Source organism: Temnothorax americanus, unplaced genomic scaffold (genome assembly GCF_048541705.1).
Source record: "Temnothorax americanus isolate GAGA-0224 unplaced genomic scaffold, ASM4854170v1 Scaffold4, whole genome shotgun sequence".
In the NCBI taxonomy this organism is placed as follows: domain Eukaryota; kingdom Metazoa; phylum Arthropoda; class Insecta; order Hymenoptera; family Formicidae; genus Temnothorax; species Temnothorax americanus.
This window is the reverse complement of record NW_027509547.1, coordinates 7731628-7747676: the sequence shown is the minus strand read 5'-3', so window position 1 is coordinate 7747676 and position 16049 is coordinate 7731628. Positions and strand designations below refer to the sequence as shown.

The 16049-nt window shown below is 41.4% G+C and overlaps 1 protein-coding gene across 3 annotated transcripts in view; it reads right to left on the bottom strand.

The window, feature by feature from the left end:
- Nucleotides 1-9271: 9271 nt before the first annotated feature.
- The window catches only part of LOC143902590 (uncharacterized), a 74234-nt gene continuing 67456 nt past the window's right edge, over nt 9272-16049 (bottom strand). For all 3 annotated transcript variants that reach the window (XM_077415626.1, XM_077415625.1, XM_077415627.1), the window contains one exon: nt 9272-9737. In XM_077415626.1, coding sequence (XP_077271752.1) covers nt 9684-9737 — 54 coding nt within the window. In that variant the 3' untranslated portion in view covers nt 9272-9683. The remainder of the gene's footprint in view (nt 9738-16049) is intronic.

Sequence of the window (16049 nt, the reverse complement as noted above, 5' to 3'; positions counted from 1 at the left end):
TGGCAATGTACGCACGAAACTAATTACTCGCGAGCCGTGTAATTTCGTCCCTCCGCTCTCGCGCACCCACGACCCACCAACACGCCAATTCTTTCGAGCATCACGTCGTGGCGCGCAGTTAACCGGCGAGCGTACGCCAGTAATCACGATTAAGGTGCTTACCCATCAACGCGAGCGGCGTTAACTACCTGCCCCGGCCCAATTTGTGGCAAATCCGCGAGCGCGCGCTCACCTACTCTCAAACGCTCGGGACTCGCTCGCTCCGCTCGCCATCGGTCGCACTCGTGACGTAATAGCGCCACATGCATAATTAATCGTTGCGCTGATATGTCGACGAGTGCGCTACAAATAGGGATAGCATGTGGTTAATTCATCGTGTCGGGGCGATCGCGGGTGATTGCGATTTTATTGCGCGATGTTACAAGCGCGCTTTATCGCGCCGCCGCCAGATTATCGTTCGCGATCGTTTAACCGAACTGTTGGTTCAGCCCCGCTCGCGAGTGGGATCGCGAAAATTGAAAATAAACAGAAAGGCTATTGCGCCCTCGCGTAATGATTTATGACCCGTACGAACTTTCTCGTTCGTATTTCGCGATTATCGGCACGTTACTTTTCCGGTGATTAATATTATCTTAATTGCTTTTCACGTGTTAGGGTTGTTGTTTCGGCAAAATGACGAAGCATGTGAACATTGGCACGTTTTTATTATCTCATCACACTCTTTATCGTTGTTATACTTTTTTGCGGAAAGGAAAAGATTGTAAGAAAAACTTCAGGCTCAACTTGCTCTTATCATGTTCAAGTAAACGTTTTAGATTCGATAGTTTACAGTTTCAATTTATAGTATTAAAAACATCATTAATAAATTTATTAAATTAATATTAATATGTGATATATATATATATATAAGTCCTAAAAAATTCGAGAGACTACTCTTGTACTTAAACTTTGAAACAATATAAAGATCAATTTATTAAAAAAACTTGAAATAAAGTTTATTATTTTCATATTGAAAGTCAACAATAATATTATAAAACTGTGAAACATTTATCAGTAAATTGAAAAGGGCGAAAGTAGAATTATGGAATATAGTACTATGTTTTAATTTTTTAGATGGATATCCATTTGAGCAAGAGGAAGAATAAGAAGAAGAACTTTAGGCTCGTCTGGAGTCTTACATTAAAGATACTCCTAGTGGCGCCATCTCTTCAGGAAGTAGAGAACCAAACTCCACACAGTGGATATAAGGATCGGTTAGAAACGACGAAATATATTAACTCCTAACTGGTTAACATAACATATGTCTCATAAATCAAATACCAAAAGTGATTGCGTGCGAAATATTCCATATTTGACTCTTATCCTCGGTTAATTCGGTAGAATTAAATCACTTTGAAAGACTCAAGAACGATTCGATCAGTTCAAATTGGTTTACGATTTCCTAATGGAGTGAAGCTTCATATTACGTAGCCATATTTCAAATAAAATCAAACGTTACGTATCTGTCACTTTTTAGTAAATAATTTTTTAACATTTCCTATTGCTGGATCGTTATATTATAAAGTATTAGAAGTGTATTGCGCGGTTTTTCAACATTGAAGATATCGGAATTCTTGATATATACGATCGTCAAATTTTCGAAGCATAAACTTATTCTGCCACGCGTGACTGTATTTATTAAATACATTATTGCTTTAATGTAACATTAGCATTAGTTCAATGAACATAAATTCAATATATAACGAGAAGGATTCACTGCAAAGATGACCAATGGCCGTACGGGGTATGGAAGGAGCCAATCGCACCGCGGGCACGCTCGGTATCCAGAACTCCCTGATAAAAAGCATCAAACGAAGCCGCTGGCATTCACGGAAAGCGCCGCGCCGGCCCTGCTGCACCCTCTCTCGAGCGTGTCCACATCGCGTCCTTCCTGCAACATCGACCGCATTTTTTCCGTTGGCATCGATCGCGGCATTGCGCTCCGTTCACCGCGAAAAAGATTGCCCGGGGGAAGGGAAAGTTATCGGGAATACGTGTCCCCGTTCCCCGTGGTTGTATAGACATCGCGGATGCGTTGTCCTTTTACGGGTAGCAGCCTTTTTTTTATGGGAATTGGTGGACGTGCTTGTAGGTGGGCATCGCAGGAAGAACAGCTGTCGAATGATCGAACAGCGACCGAATGTCCGAAAGTCGATTCGAATATCGTGCGCGTATACGGATATACCTGCATATTAATATGCGAAAAACAAACGATAAGTCCAAACAAAACAAGATAAGTCTAGTGTAAAAAAAATGTATTATTTATGCATGTAGTATGCAGGATGAAAAACGAAGCTTCGCGTGATCGACGGATCCGCATCCGGAACTTCGCGGCGATATGTCCCGACGATACATATCAAACGATGTTTTTCCTTCTTTTTTTTTTATTAAGTATTACGTTACGTGTGCTCGCGCGAGTTCGCGCCTCTTCTGAGATATGCTTTTTCGTCGAATCGATCGCGCATCGTCCGCCACACTCGGCATCAGAGAAAAAGCGAGCGAGACGCACCGTCCGATCAGCCACCGCGGCGATGAAATATAAATTTCATTTATCTTCCTTCTTCATCTTCCTGTTTTTCTTCGTCGAGTATACGCGCGATTCCGGAATACGAGCGCCAGTGCACAAGTCGCGGCTGCGATTATTATGCAAGAATGCGCGACTCATGTTCTTGTTGTCGCATTGTGTCTGCATTCTTCTTGTCGCTCGTAACCACTTCATACGTTGAATAAAAACCGCCAAGATGAAGACAATTAATATACGATTACCAGCGAAGGTTAATGCGCATTATAGAATTCTCTTTTTACCCGCATAATGCCGCCATAATTAACGATATGCGATATTATTGCAGGAAAAGTCGGCTTAAGTATCGCTACATGCTGCAATAAATTATTAATTTTTTTTGAACGGAAAGATTTGTAATTTTTAATCTATTAATTATTATTCATAATAAACTTCATACTCAGATATACAACATAAGCTAAGGAAACACTTCAGATCGAACTTCATTGGACTAATGCAAAAGTTGGTGCATTGGCCACGTCAATTCTTGTAATCAAAATTATGAATATTGATTATAATTCATATTGTTATAACATGAATTAATAAATTTATTTATACGTAATTCCTATTTTTTTAGCAGGTATATAGTTTGATTGAAATGTTGTAGATATGGATTGTGGTGTATGGGGGTTCAAGGAGTTGGGTTTTGGTCGGAAGATTCTTAGCTTCATACAGTCCACAGTGGACTGTATCATTACGGGAAAGCAAGCCGGGTTTTAATGCTAGGGTCGCTCAAGCTAGTTCGATACCAAAATTCCCGACTACGACGAAACAAAGAACAGTTGCGGCGAACATTAACACACCGGCAACGACGAAATGCAGGTGGACCATATTACGAAACCAGGCTTCGAGCCACAAAATTGCTATACCGGCGGGAAAATGAAAATTCGGTAAACGTTTGTATCGGACTGTTTCGAAAGAGAACATATACATCATGCGACACATAGTTGTTCTCTCACGACAGTGTTATTCTTTTTACGTCTAAAAAGCAGAGATAGCTTCATGAAAGTAAAATTAACATTTACGTTTTGGAATTTTGTTGTACATAACTGAAGATAAGTTGCACGAGTTACACGCGCGTTATACTCGTGCAAGAAATATAGACTTTTTAATCAAGAACTTCAAAACTATAATTAAATGTAAATTTGGCACTCACAATGATATTCTTGCACAATAAGTATACATATTCACAGATTTATTACTCTACGAATCGCGAATTATGCAATTATGACAAACCATTTACAAGGAAGAATTATTATTGACTTGCATGCAGCGGCACGTAGGTCGTGATATCGGCCGAAAATGCCAAACCTTAACGTACAGGAAAATTAAACACGACATTTTTCGTCAAATGACGAGAGTAAATATGGTCGGTGAAATTACATAGCGATTTAAGTCAAAGTTGTAATAAGAGAAACATTCAACACGCGGTAAAACACACAATCAACATGCGGCGGTACAACAGCTATTAATAAACAGGAGAATGACCGTTAGTACATGGACGTTAAACAAAATAAATTAGGCATATTATGACAGTTGTTCGAGAGTAATGGCCGCTAATCTGCGAACTATTAACGTCATCGACCTGTCTTTTAGGTATTATATGACGGTATATAATAAGTTATTTAATCCCGGCGTATACTAAACATCTTAGTAGACGCCACTAATAATGTCAGCCGCGTAATATTTAATCAGGGCGTTCTAATCATAAATAATAAGAATAATAAGGCACTAAAAGTTCTATCTTTTACACGAGATACGAATGATTTAAAGCATTTAAAGTGATTATTGAATATAAAAAGGAACCGTGAAAATCGCTTCATATGTATATTCAATAGATCGCGAACGTCTATATCGGAGTATAGGTCCGACAAAATTACAGTTTCGATAATGCATGCAAAACGGAGCTATATTTATAACGCTACTTACATGACGCATAAGACTAATTGATTAGTCCTCGTTACTATTTTTATCTGGAATTAGTCATGAAGGGGACGATATCGATGAAACTTTTAACTACGCCTGATGAACGCTTCCATAAATTTCAATTCTTTCGTCACTTCTTGTATTATCTCATGTATTTTAAAATTTAAGCTAATGGCTTAAATAAGTAGATAAAATAAAAGTTTTGCCAAGGGAATATTTCGTATTGTATGTATGCAATAAGCAAATTATACGTAGTCCCAAAGTGTACGGTTTGTACAATATACATGAATGACAAATAATACATTGATAATGTCACGATACAGCTTGCCATATCTTGTCACGTGCTATCGACCGGGCATAAACAACTTGATGAACTTGATTTGATTAATGGTGGTTTGTTTTCGATGTCTCGGCACTGGGGTGATTCGCGTTAATTTAGAATCACAAATTGCACCAAGATATATATATATATATATATATATATATATATATATATATAGCAGCGATTAAACTTTACAAACTATTCGTGAAGTACGTACTCGTTGCATTAAATGGTTCATGTAGAGTCGTCGATAATTTCGGTATCGACCGTCATGCTTAATAATGGCACAATGTTGTGGTCGCAATTATGGTGATAGTGGTGAACTCGTAATTGTGTATGGTGATAAGGTATATCGTATGCGTTACACATATCGAATGCACGCAGTTAGATTAGGAAACTAGAACATTTACGATGGTCACTTAGTTAATTACCAAGCATTGTGCTATCGGTGGCTTAACCTTGACAACCAGATAGCCATTGGGATCAATTTATGGTGAAAAGAACATGGCGGAGTGCCCTACTTATTTTTTTGGGAGCGTTATATTGGGAACTACAAGCGGTCAGATAACGAGATCTTGTTATCGGTGCTATGTAATGTTCGAGCTCTCTCTTAACGCGCTCCTCAGGGATCATCCGCAGCGGCCGGATCATTAGGAGTCTTCCGGTTCCGCGCCAAGCGGCGGTAAGCAGGACAAAACGCCATAAACCATATTAAGCAGCGACCATAAAACACTCCTGCTGGGTACGTATACGCCCCGCTTGATTTCAAATCCTTGGAAGGCCTCGCTATTCACCTTGATCTGAGAGCGGTGCGTGTCGTATATATTTATTGAGACAGTAAACCGCAATTATGCCCACCATAACCGACTAACTAACCGCCGCAACGTCTTCGTCGCGGATCACGAACTTTTTTCGACCGGTTTTTCTCGCTTCCCTCACCTCGACGGCTTCTTTCCCGATCTTATTTTCTTTCGGCGTCACCGGAAGACGAAAAAATCTGTAAGTGGCAACTATTGGCGGTTTATAAACGACTAATCGCGTTCCATGATTAATTTGCAAGCACTTTACAAACCAGATCGATGATTTTTTTTTATTAATATCAAAGAAGAAACTTACAGAAAATTACAGAAGGTTCCATGATAATTATTACAATAATAAAATAAAACTTATAGTTTTATTACATACGCACACTACACGTAAGAGTTTTACACACAAGCAAATTAATTTTTCTTGGTTATTGTTATTTACGTTACTTTCTTTAGAATACGCAAATTTTTGTAGTTCTAATTTATAGTAACAAGAATGGTGAGCGATTCGTTTACCATTGTTCTCTACTTCAAGATAAGGTCGGTGAACTTAATTGACATGAAAAATAAGTAAATAGCCACAGGACAAATTCGACAGATAATGTCACCCTAAAGACGAGATAGTCGGAGGGGAAAACACGAGCCTCGCCGAGACCCGCGGCTCCGCTCGGCTTCGTCCAACGGAGTTAATGATTATTACCGCGCCGATGATTGCGCCATAAAACAACATATTGCTGTACCTGGAACTCCGCGGCGCGCTGGAACTTCAGCTAGCTCGTATAACCCCTGGGCGATAATAGAGCTGCCCCGGTTTCCGGATATTCCCGTAAACTACTTGTAGAGCATGAAGCGCGTATTTGTAACGATTCCACACCGCTAACGTGAATCGAAACGCGGATCCGTTATAGCACGAATACGTATAGCGTTAGACTGCTGTTACTGACTATTAATCGTCGAACTTACTCGTCGTGGGTGCTGCAAACGGTCGCCACAGTTCCAAGGGTCCTCGACACTTTGCCAACGGCGTGTCTCGCGATCCTTTGTTGTATGTACCGCGCGCGCGGCCGTGCACATTCTCTCTTCACTCCCATTAATTAACTTCCACGGCGTACACGACCGCTCTCCTGTTTTGAGAATGAGGAGCGCGTCCCTTGCGCTGTATCGCGGCTCTACAACATCCGTTCTGCATTAATTGAATACGCTTGCATTTACACGCGATATCCTACTCGCGGCCTTCGTTTACGCGTGGCTAAAAACCATTTTTCTGAAAAATTTCAGATTTATACATATACGGCCCTTCCACCGACGGCAGAATTCGCCGCGTTTGCGTGACACGCGGAAATATGAATAGCCGAATATTGAAATGTGCTGATGGATCCAACATATAGTGTGCGAATCAGATTATTTTTTAATGTTAAATATCTTGCAGTGTTGTTTGTCAGTGCAAAAGAATTTTTATTCATGCGTGGATTTGTCAAACAAAATTTTTTATTTTAAATATATAGTTTTTAAAGAATCAACGATTCGCTAAATTAATGAAATATTAAAAAAAAAAAAGGTAAATTTATATTAAATAAATATTTAAAGATCAGTCAATTCAAAACCTTACTTTAAAGTTTAAACGATGTGATAGTTTTAAACATTATATTTAAGACATCGCAGAATTTTCTGCGGAATGCAGTCTCGGCATTAAAACAATCAGCACTGTCGCTCGCTCGCAAGTATCTGGCCAGTGAGACACGAACACGACCAGTCGTTCGATAAACAATGTCGCCGCCGAACAAAAGTCAGAGGTAACGACGGCGGAGCGATCCATCGCATGTTTAACGAAGCGCAACCGGCGGGTATTGCGGCGGACAAAGAGCGGGCAATATCGCGGGAAACTATGACGAGAGACGAAAGGAACGGACAGCGGCTAAAGAGGGCATCGCCGGTTGTAGAAACGTAGTCGCAGTGCCACAAGAAACTGACTAACTGGTAATTAGCATATTCCCGGAATATTTCGGAAGCACGCGATGTTCCGGCCGCGCTCGTGCTCCGCGAAGTCTCGCGATCGCTCGGATTCCAATGAGAGAGAACTTTGTTAAATCAGACAGATGCTGGCTTATTGTATAACCTGTTCGTGAATTCCTGCGAAATGATCGATTTGAAGCGGAAAATAAATGTGAAAAGAAGATATAAAGGCAATATTTCATAGAAATATGAAAATCTGCAGAAATATATGGGTGCGCACAGATAATAATTTATTAATGATTTACTTCCGATAATGCTTGCCTCATCTCTAAGCGGAAATTTACTTCAATTTATTATGCACAAAATTATCTCAAAAAAGAATTTTAATTTCCTTTATAATTTAGCACACATTTCTTCAATCTATACGCCCACGTTGACCATTTAGTTACCAATTATTTTACCGACGAAACATGGCCGTAGATTTCACAAGAGCCTTCGGACTGACGCCTCCTTTTCATCAGAGGACTGTCGTCCCCTCTTTGTCTCATCGATGCAAGCAATCTTGCAAAACCTGTCGCCCCGTAGATGTACTGCTTTGCTTCGAGGGATAAACCGTCTTTCACCGACCGTAACCGATTATCCATGCGTGTAATTGGACCTAATTGGACATCGATCTACGTACGATCTTCCTGCGTTGTCCGTCCCGCGACTTCGATCCACCACCATCGGGGCCAGGCGAATTACTTGTGACGCTCGATTATTACGGGATTAATGACACGATGACTCAATTAGACGACGCGACGTGCCCGCGGAATTCAGACGCCTCGGAATCGAATCCTACGCTCGTACGCGCCATTTACGCCTTCGGCTTCAACAATTTCGTAATTTATCCGCTGTAACGTGTTGTCCTTTAGCCTGCTTCCCGATTATATCAAAGAGAGATTTTGTTATTAGGACGTATCTCAGAATGTAATCAAAAGTACAAGGCAAAGTACAAGTATTAGCTTCAATTTTATTAACGAATATCTTCAAAAAAAAAAAGATTGAATAGATTGAAAAAGTTGAAAAGATTGTTTCTTCTATACATAGTCAAATAATGGAAAACATTGTTGTGATAGATTTATAAAATAAATGATATACTTATCTTCTAACTTATTCAGTATGCGTTGGAAGATCAGAAAAGGCGAAGATAAAATTTAAAAAATGCAAATATATACTTGCATTAATTGTAACGTTTAATTCATGTCACATCACTGTCATGATATATATCATTACGCAGAAATTTATACGCAAGATTACTCCCCAGTGTAATTGCCATTTGTATATACGCGTAGGCGAGACGGATAGCGCTCTTTCGCACGCGTGGAAGAGCATAGCTCGAATCTAACGAGCAAATACAGATCGTATCAGCTATTATATGGCTGCTCTATTACGGTGATTAAGCTTTGCTCGCGTATAATCGTGCGAGTCACGGAGTATTGTTCGCGAAGTGTCGCCGTACTATCTCGTCTCGTTTCTCGAATGGAGGTGTGACATATCGTCTGCAATCTCTTTTCAAAGTATCCCATATGAATGCAAAGTCTACTCGCCTTCATCTAGATAATTTACAGTAAGATAAAAGGATTTCTTTACGTACAAAAAGTTACAAAAGATCTTACACGTACCTCAAGATATGTTAACATGTATATTTTTATGTAAAAAAACATCTAGCACTTTACAGATCACAAAAATTAAAGTAACAGTTACATTTTCCATCGAATAGTATGCAGAAATACAAAGTCGACAAAATATGAATCTTGAAGGGATAAAAAGGCAATTTTATTGACCGTAAGGTAAACGATGAACAGTATTTAGCGCAGGTATTTGTCTATAGTCGAACGGTTTGATAATTGGCGGGGATTGCGTTCCTCACTTTCGACGTTTCGTGAGCGCTCGATTTGCTACTGGATTACCGGACGACCGCCTATTTGCCGCAAAAGGAACGAGATCCTTCTGGCTCGATTTACAAGCCGATAATTTCGTGGCTCGCGCTCTTCTGGGAAAAACGTGGTGACCGATCGCTTTCACTCCGCGCCATTTACGATTGGTTCAAGGTTTTCGTTCTATACCTTTTTCTGTCCCCGTGCTGCACCTGCAACATGAAAAAACACGGAAGCGTGATTACGATGTTGGGGCTGCGCAGATACGATGCCAATAAAAGCGAACACGAAAGAGCAGAGAGTGGAGAAAGATACAAGGCGGGAGTCTTATAAAATATATATATATTTGAGTAAAAAATATATATAATTAAAAGTTCAGATTTATTTACAATTTATAATATATGTACAATTTCCAAGAAATCAGAAGCAATAAACTTGAATACGGTAAATAATTAATTGCAATGTTGAAATTAAGAATCATTTATAAATCTGATATAATCATGTATTTCTTGGGCAAACCTGCATACTTAGAAAAAGGAAACTTATCATTACTTACACATATGTATATACCGTCCTAATATTTCGTCTTACGCATTTCATGCGATGATTAAGTTGCGGCCATGCGCAATTTCGCTCAGTAATTGCACATTTCTTTATCTCCGCCTCGGATTAATCGCCTCGATTAATCAGATTCCACGTCGCAGAATTAGCGGTCATGAAAAAAAAACTCTTTTACCTCCACAGGAGAAAATTAACGCGCGACGCGCTCGAGAGCGAGCGCGAGCGCGCGCGCGCGCTCGGAGGCTCTCATGCTGGTCGCGCGGTAAAAAGAAAATGCGACTTTGAGGGAAAAACGTCCGAGCCGATATGGTTTGCATTGGAAAGGAAAGGTGGCAGGTGATATGGCACGCGATACGAAAATTACGGTGGCATCGATCAATACATGCAAGAATCGACAAAGGGGCAGCAGGCGCATCAATGGCGGCGATGCTAATTTTCAGTGCCCGCTTGCACGGCGTTTTAGCGTTTACCGAGAAAGTTTGCATTTGCATGCGCGTGTGTGTTAGCTTCTCCAAAAAAAAAAAAAAAGATTCCACGGAGAAGTAAGTGAAACCAGCGAGGATCGACCTGACCGCGTGCGTGTCCTTACAATGTATGGCATCGCTTTTTTTTTAGATTCATAATGGCCGTTGATAAACGCGCTGTTTTATTCCCCCTTGATCTGAATCGCGGTTAGAATGTTTTAGCGACAGCACGCGAAGGTTGCACTTTAATAATTAAACAAATTGTCTTTAGAATTTATTAGCCGGCTCCGCGCGTTAACGAATAGAAACGCGCAATAAATTTACGTCCCCTAATTTAGTAATTACAAGGATCGATCTTTAATTTAATGATAATTGCATGTCTCGATAGTCAACGATGACAGTACTTCCTACCTTTAATTTGCAATTAAAGTTTTTTGCATTAGGGGAAATGGAAGTGTTGCAAGACTTGCGGGTCCGGTAATGCCGTTCGCTACGATACACCGGACGATTTCGCAATTACGCGGAAGCGATAAATCGCCAATTCAAAACGACGGCGAAGAGCTGATAAGGACACCATTTTATCCTCGTATATACAATTTACGATTAAACTCGCCGATGATAGACCAGGCGAAAATTGCGACTAGATCGAACCGCGGGCATGAAACACGCAAGTAATGCATTGTCACGTGATTGTTGCGAATCATGCTCTCTGCGACAAAAATCTGGCGCTGATTTGCCTGCTGTACAAACATTCTATCTAAATTCGTGCTAGACTTTTTAGTAAAAATATCGCTGAAAACCGCGGTAAAATCAGCAAACTGCAATACGTGTACGATTTTCTTCGATTATCTAAATAGATCCCATTAATTTTTTCCGATCACAGTGCCGCAATATTAAAGAATTGCACGGCGAAGAATTCGTATCGATGACCTAAATCGTTAAATCGCGCGATAAAACTCATGTGCTAGGTAGAAACTAATATATGGCGATTATTGTTTTACATTTAAGCGAAGGATCGTTTAGTGCCAAGTGTACTTGGATTTCAAATGCAACGAGAATGTGCGCACCGAGTGTAACGACTGCCGATGTAAGTGCGGCAGCTCACCACATCAGAAATTACTTCCAACCGAAGCGTGTGATTTGCCGGGGTGTCGGTGTGCGAAGGCTACTCTACTCGACTCCGCGTCTAGAGGGTGATCGTACGCCACCCTCGCGGGGAAACCCCTTTTTCATCGCACACGTTCGCCGCGGTTATCCTATAGTCGCGTTGCAAATTGCCTGAACGGATTAACGGACGAAAGGAAGCTTTGTTGGCTTCTGCTAATTGGCCATTTAAATTTTATTACACCGGCGGAGCGACGGTGTAATGATCGGTTTATCGGACGCCGATGTTGTCACGGCATTTTAATTATCGTCCCGGTCGTCCGTTGCTATTCTTCCGACAATATCGAAAGAAAGAATTTCGTAATTTTCCGCGGGAAAATTGCGGGGTAAAGTAGAAAATTCTCTTCGAAGGCCGAAAAATTCATCAGCAGCATCCATCTATTGTTTGTGATTAATAATTTGTAATTAATGATGACAACTACTAAACTAAAGGTATTAGGTATCGTCAAAATCATTTTTCTAATACAATATTATCTTGCAGAAAAACTAGAAAAAATTGGTAATATCAGAATTTTTACTCTTCGACAGTGATGATTTTATATATTTTAACGATATCACCAATGTTTGTTAAAAATATTTTCCTTCCTCTTTGATATATTATTAACTAATATTCTGTTATTTCTTACACCTTCTGGTTTCAATGCTTAATTTTTTACAAAAAAGTTGTCGCTTCACATACATTTCACATTCGATACCAAAAGTTCCAAATGCGAATTTCGGTGAGTATAAGAATAACAAAGACACGAAATGTGCGGCTGCGAGAGGAAGAAGAGAAAAGAAAAGGCGAAGGAGATGAGGAGGAGGAGGAGGAGGAAAAGGAAAAGAAGATGGTGGAAGAAGGAGAAGAAATAGCCTAACGCCGATCGAAGAGAGGGAGCCCCACCTCTTGCGAGAGCAATGCCGTGCCGGGACAGGCCCGTCGAATGTTAAGGAGACGCGGGGAGCGAGCATAAGCCTCGTCTAACCGTACCTCACCTCCACTCTCGGAGGCCGCTGCGCGGCTGGCGATCCCGTGTATGATTTCCAGCTGGTCTGCCATTGGTTGGCGGGTCCGTGCGCGGTTACCGCCTTCGCCCATTAAACAAAACGCGCTGCCCGAAGAGGGATCAAATTAAAAATCGAAGGGATTCGGGCCCTTTGCAGCGTGTTTTCGGCCTTGCCGCGGCATTGTTGCGATTCGCATGCTTCTTTTACAAGCATCTGCTTGTTTGGCTATATACGGTCCGAATCGCACCTGCAATTGTTCCTCACACACGTGGCTGTGAGAAAACTATTTTCGGGACTCCATTGCGGAAATAACACGATAAACAATATAATTTGTGTAGTTAAAAAATAATATGATACAAATAATTTAATATAATGTTATCAATGACTTAACTCTTTTAAGATAATTAGGTAAGTAAGATATATTGAATCTAGTTTCATTTTTATTTAATTTTATAATCCGGTGTGTCGTATCATTGTCAGTATTTATATCTTTATTGCGTTCGTGATGTTAACTTCTAAAATAGCTATCCATACAGCAGTTTGTATCCCCCAGCTGGTTCTAAATATACGGGCTGTTTACGCTACGTCGCATATAAGTACCATCGTGATTGAAAGTGCAGGTTGAGTCGGTCGTGACCAACGCATTCGGAGCATAACGCGATTACAACCGCGTACATCATACACACAGCGCATCTTGAAAAATTCATGTTGGCATTCACACAGCACAATTCCATTCATATTTTACTTGTAATTAGTAATTTTAATATATCTTGTTCAGTCTGAAACACCTACTCGTGTTGAATTTACAAATTTTACAAAAAGGATTTCTATATGTGCTAGTATAATTTTTTTATTTAATTTTTTTATTTAATTAACATTTTTTTATTTGTCTTTTCTACCTAACGAGAATAGCCTACGTTGACAAGTACAAATGAATCCAATAAATATCAAATTTTCATCGAGGTTGATCCGAGGGAACGCCACTATTATCGCGCTGAGAAAAGAGTATGCTGCGCGATACCGATATCTCGGTATCTCTTGGGTTAAATCGTGAGGTTAACTCTCCTTTGCTTTCTCTCTCTCTCTCTCTCTCTCTCTCTCTCTCTCTCTCTCTCTCTCTCTCTCTCTCTCTCTCTCTCTCTCTCTCTCTCTCTCTCTCTCTCTCTCTCTCTCTCTCTCTCTCTCCCTCTTTCCACTTCTTCCTTCGCGTACGATGCGCCGGGTCCAGGGAACAGGAGGTGGCGGAGGAAGAGGGCCCAGCATTGTTCGCGGACAATGTAAGCATGTCCGGAACAAAGAGCGGTAATCGACCCGTGTAACATTTATAACGTAATGGGAGGGCCTCTCTGGCCCATAATAATATCAATTACTGGGCTCGCGGAAGAGCGAGGGAGACACTATGAGGATGGAGAACGCGTCGGAGGGAGAGCCGGCGAGGTTGGCGGGCGCGGGTGGAGGGCCTTAGATCGAGGGGAGCGGATCGGCGACGCGGATTCGCAGATCTGTCGGGCAGAAAATTGACGACGTGGCCCTCTCTGCCTCCTCCGGCCGACCAGCTGTCTTCGGGATCGTAAGAGGACGCCGTGACGCACTCGTTAGGCCTCGTAATTGGAGAGTAACAAGATTCGCGTGTGAAGCACGACGACTTCGTGATTCCTGATTGCCCCAGTGCAGTGGTATCCTGATAATACGCTATGGCTACTTAGATTTTTTCGATAATGGTCTCGTACGAGATGGCCTCTTAACAAGAACGCGTGTTAACTCGACCTTTCACTTCGTGAGATTTGAGAGTACAATTCGTGTGTTACGTTATATGTATCTTGTATATATTTGTCGCTATTGGTTCTGAACCGTTCCCCGAAGACGCTAATGGATTTTATAAGATTTTTGTGCGATTTCTTAAAATATGTATATTACTATCTTCAGCAAGAGATTATGTTAAGAAGCGCGTATTAATTAAGGCAGAAACTTGGCGTCAGTATTTTTTTACGTATTCTTGTAAAGGTTTAGAAATTTTATGCGCAGAAATTAGAATACGATACTACGAAGATCAGGAGATGATGATCCGCCGCCATGATTATTGGCATTAGGCGTGTCTGTCGCGCCTACGAATTTTGCAGGGATCGTTTTTGGGGTTTCTGAGCTCGACCGATGTTCGAGGCAGGTGGGGAGCGGCGTGATACCGGCCGGGAGTATCATAGTTTTATTCTTTCCACGACCGGGGAAAAAATGTAATTGGCTTGACCGAAATCTATCGCCGAGGGTAGAGGAGATCGCGAATAGGGGATGCATGGGGATGTGAACGAGGGAGAGAAAGCGGGTGTGTGCGAACGGGGCGATCTCCCGTAATAATAATGATTAGGACGACGAAGCGATCCGCGAAAAAACGAACGAGAGAAAAGACGGAGAAGGAGTCGTGCAACGAAGCACCTTCAGCTCCATTCCAAAATGGCGGCAAACAGGGAGGCTCGCGTGAAACACTGTTGTGTAACGAGACTCATTTTTCGGCTACAAAATAACATCCTTGGTCCGTTATAGATTCAAAAACACATCTGTTTCAATTACAAATTATATAATAATTTTATATAATTTATACAATTTTGCAAATAATAATGTAACTAAAATATTATTGATCAATACAGTCGCAAAACGTATACACCTTATATTATCTTGTGCTGCCATTAAAAAGAAGCAACAGTATGCATTTTTATTTTAGTCAAAATTAAAAATTATGCGACAAAAAAGCGAATAATTCGCGAAGGGAGGCAAGCGCTTAACCAGAAGTGTTTCTGAATGACGCATATGCCGTCAATATTTCGCTCGCAATCAGCTGTCAAGTCCGCGGTGGTCACCGAATCAGCGTAACGAGTAGGATGCGTGCCCTCTCGCTTTCGTGCCCTTCGTGGCGGTCCGGAAGAAAGTGGAGCATTCCTGTGCCTGTAATCGCGTATGCACGCGATTTTCTGCATATCTTGTCCTACCTCTCCCTTCCCCGGGCATCGTTAAAAATCCACTCCGCCGTCGCCGCCATGCAGTTTCGGACTTTCCGCGAAGCGCGCGTCGGGGGCGAAAAAAGCGCTGACGAACGAGCGACCGCAGTTATGTCACTATTAAAATCGCATTAATCCCGAAGTTCCGTGGTCCGGATCGCAGCACGCTTTATGCCGACCGTTCCGTATAAACGGCCGGAACGCGCCGCGCGCTATCCGAGATAGCGGTGCAACGCTCGCGGCGCTATTACCGCACTCGCGTTTTTGCTCGCATACGTATGTTGAAGAAAACCGCACCGATTTCGCCGAATGCATCATGGTGGTGATGGTTCACGCTGACGTGTGGTTATCGTGCCAT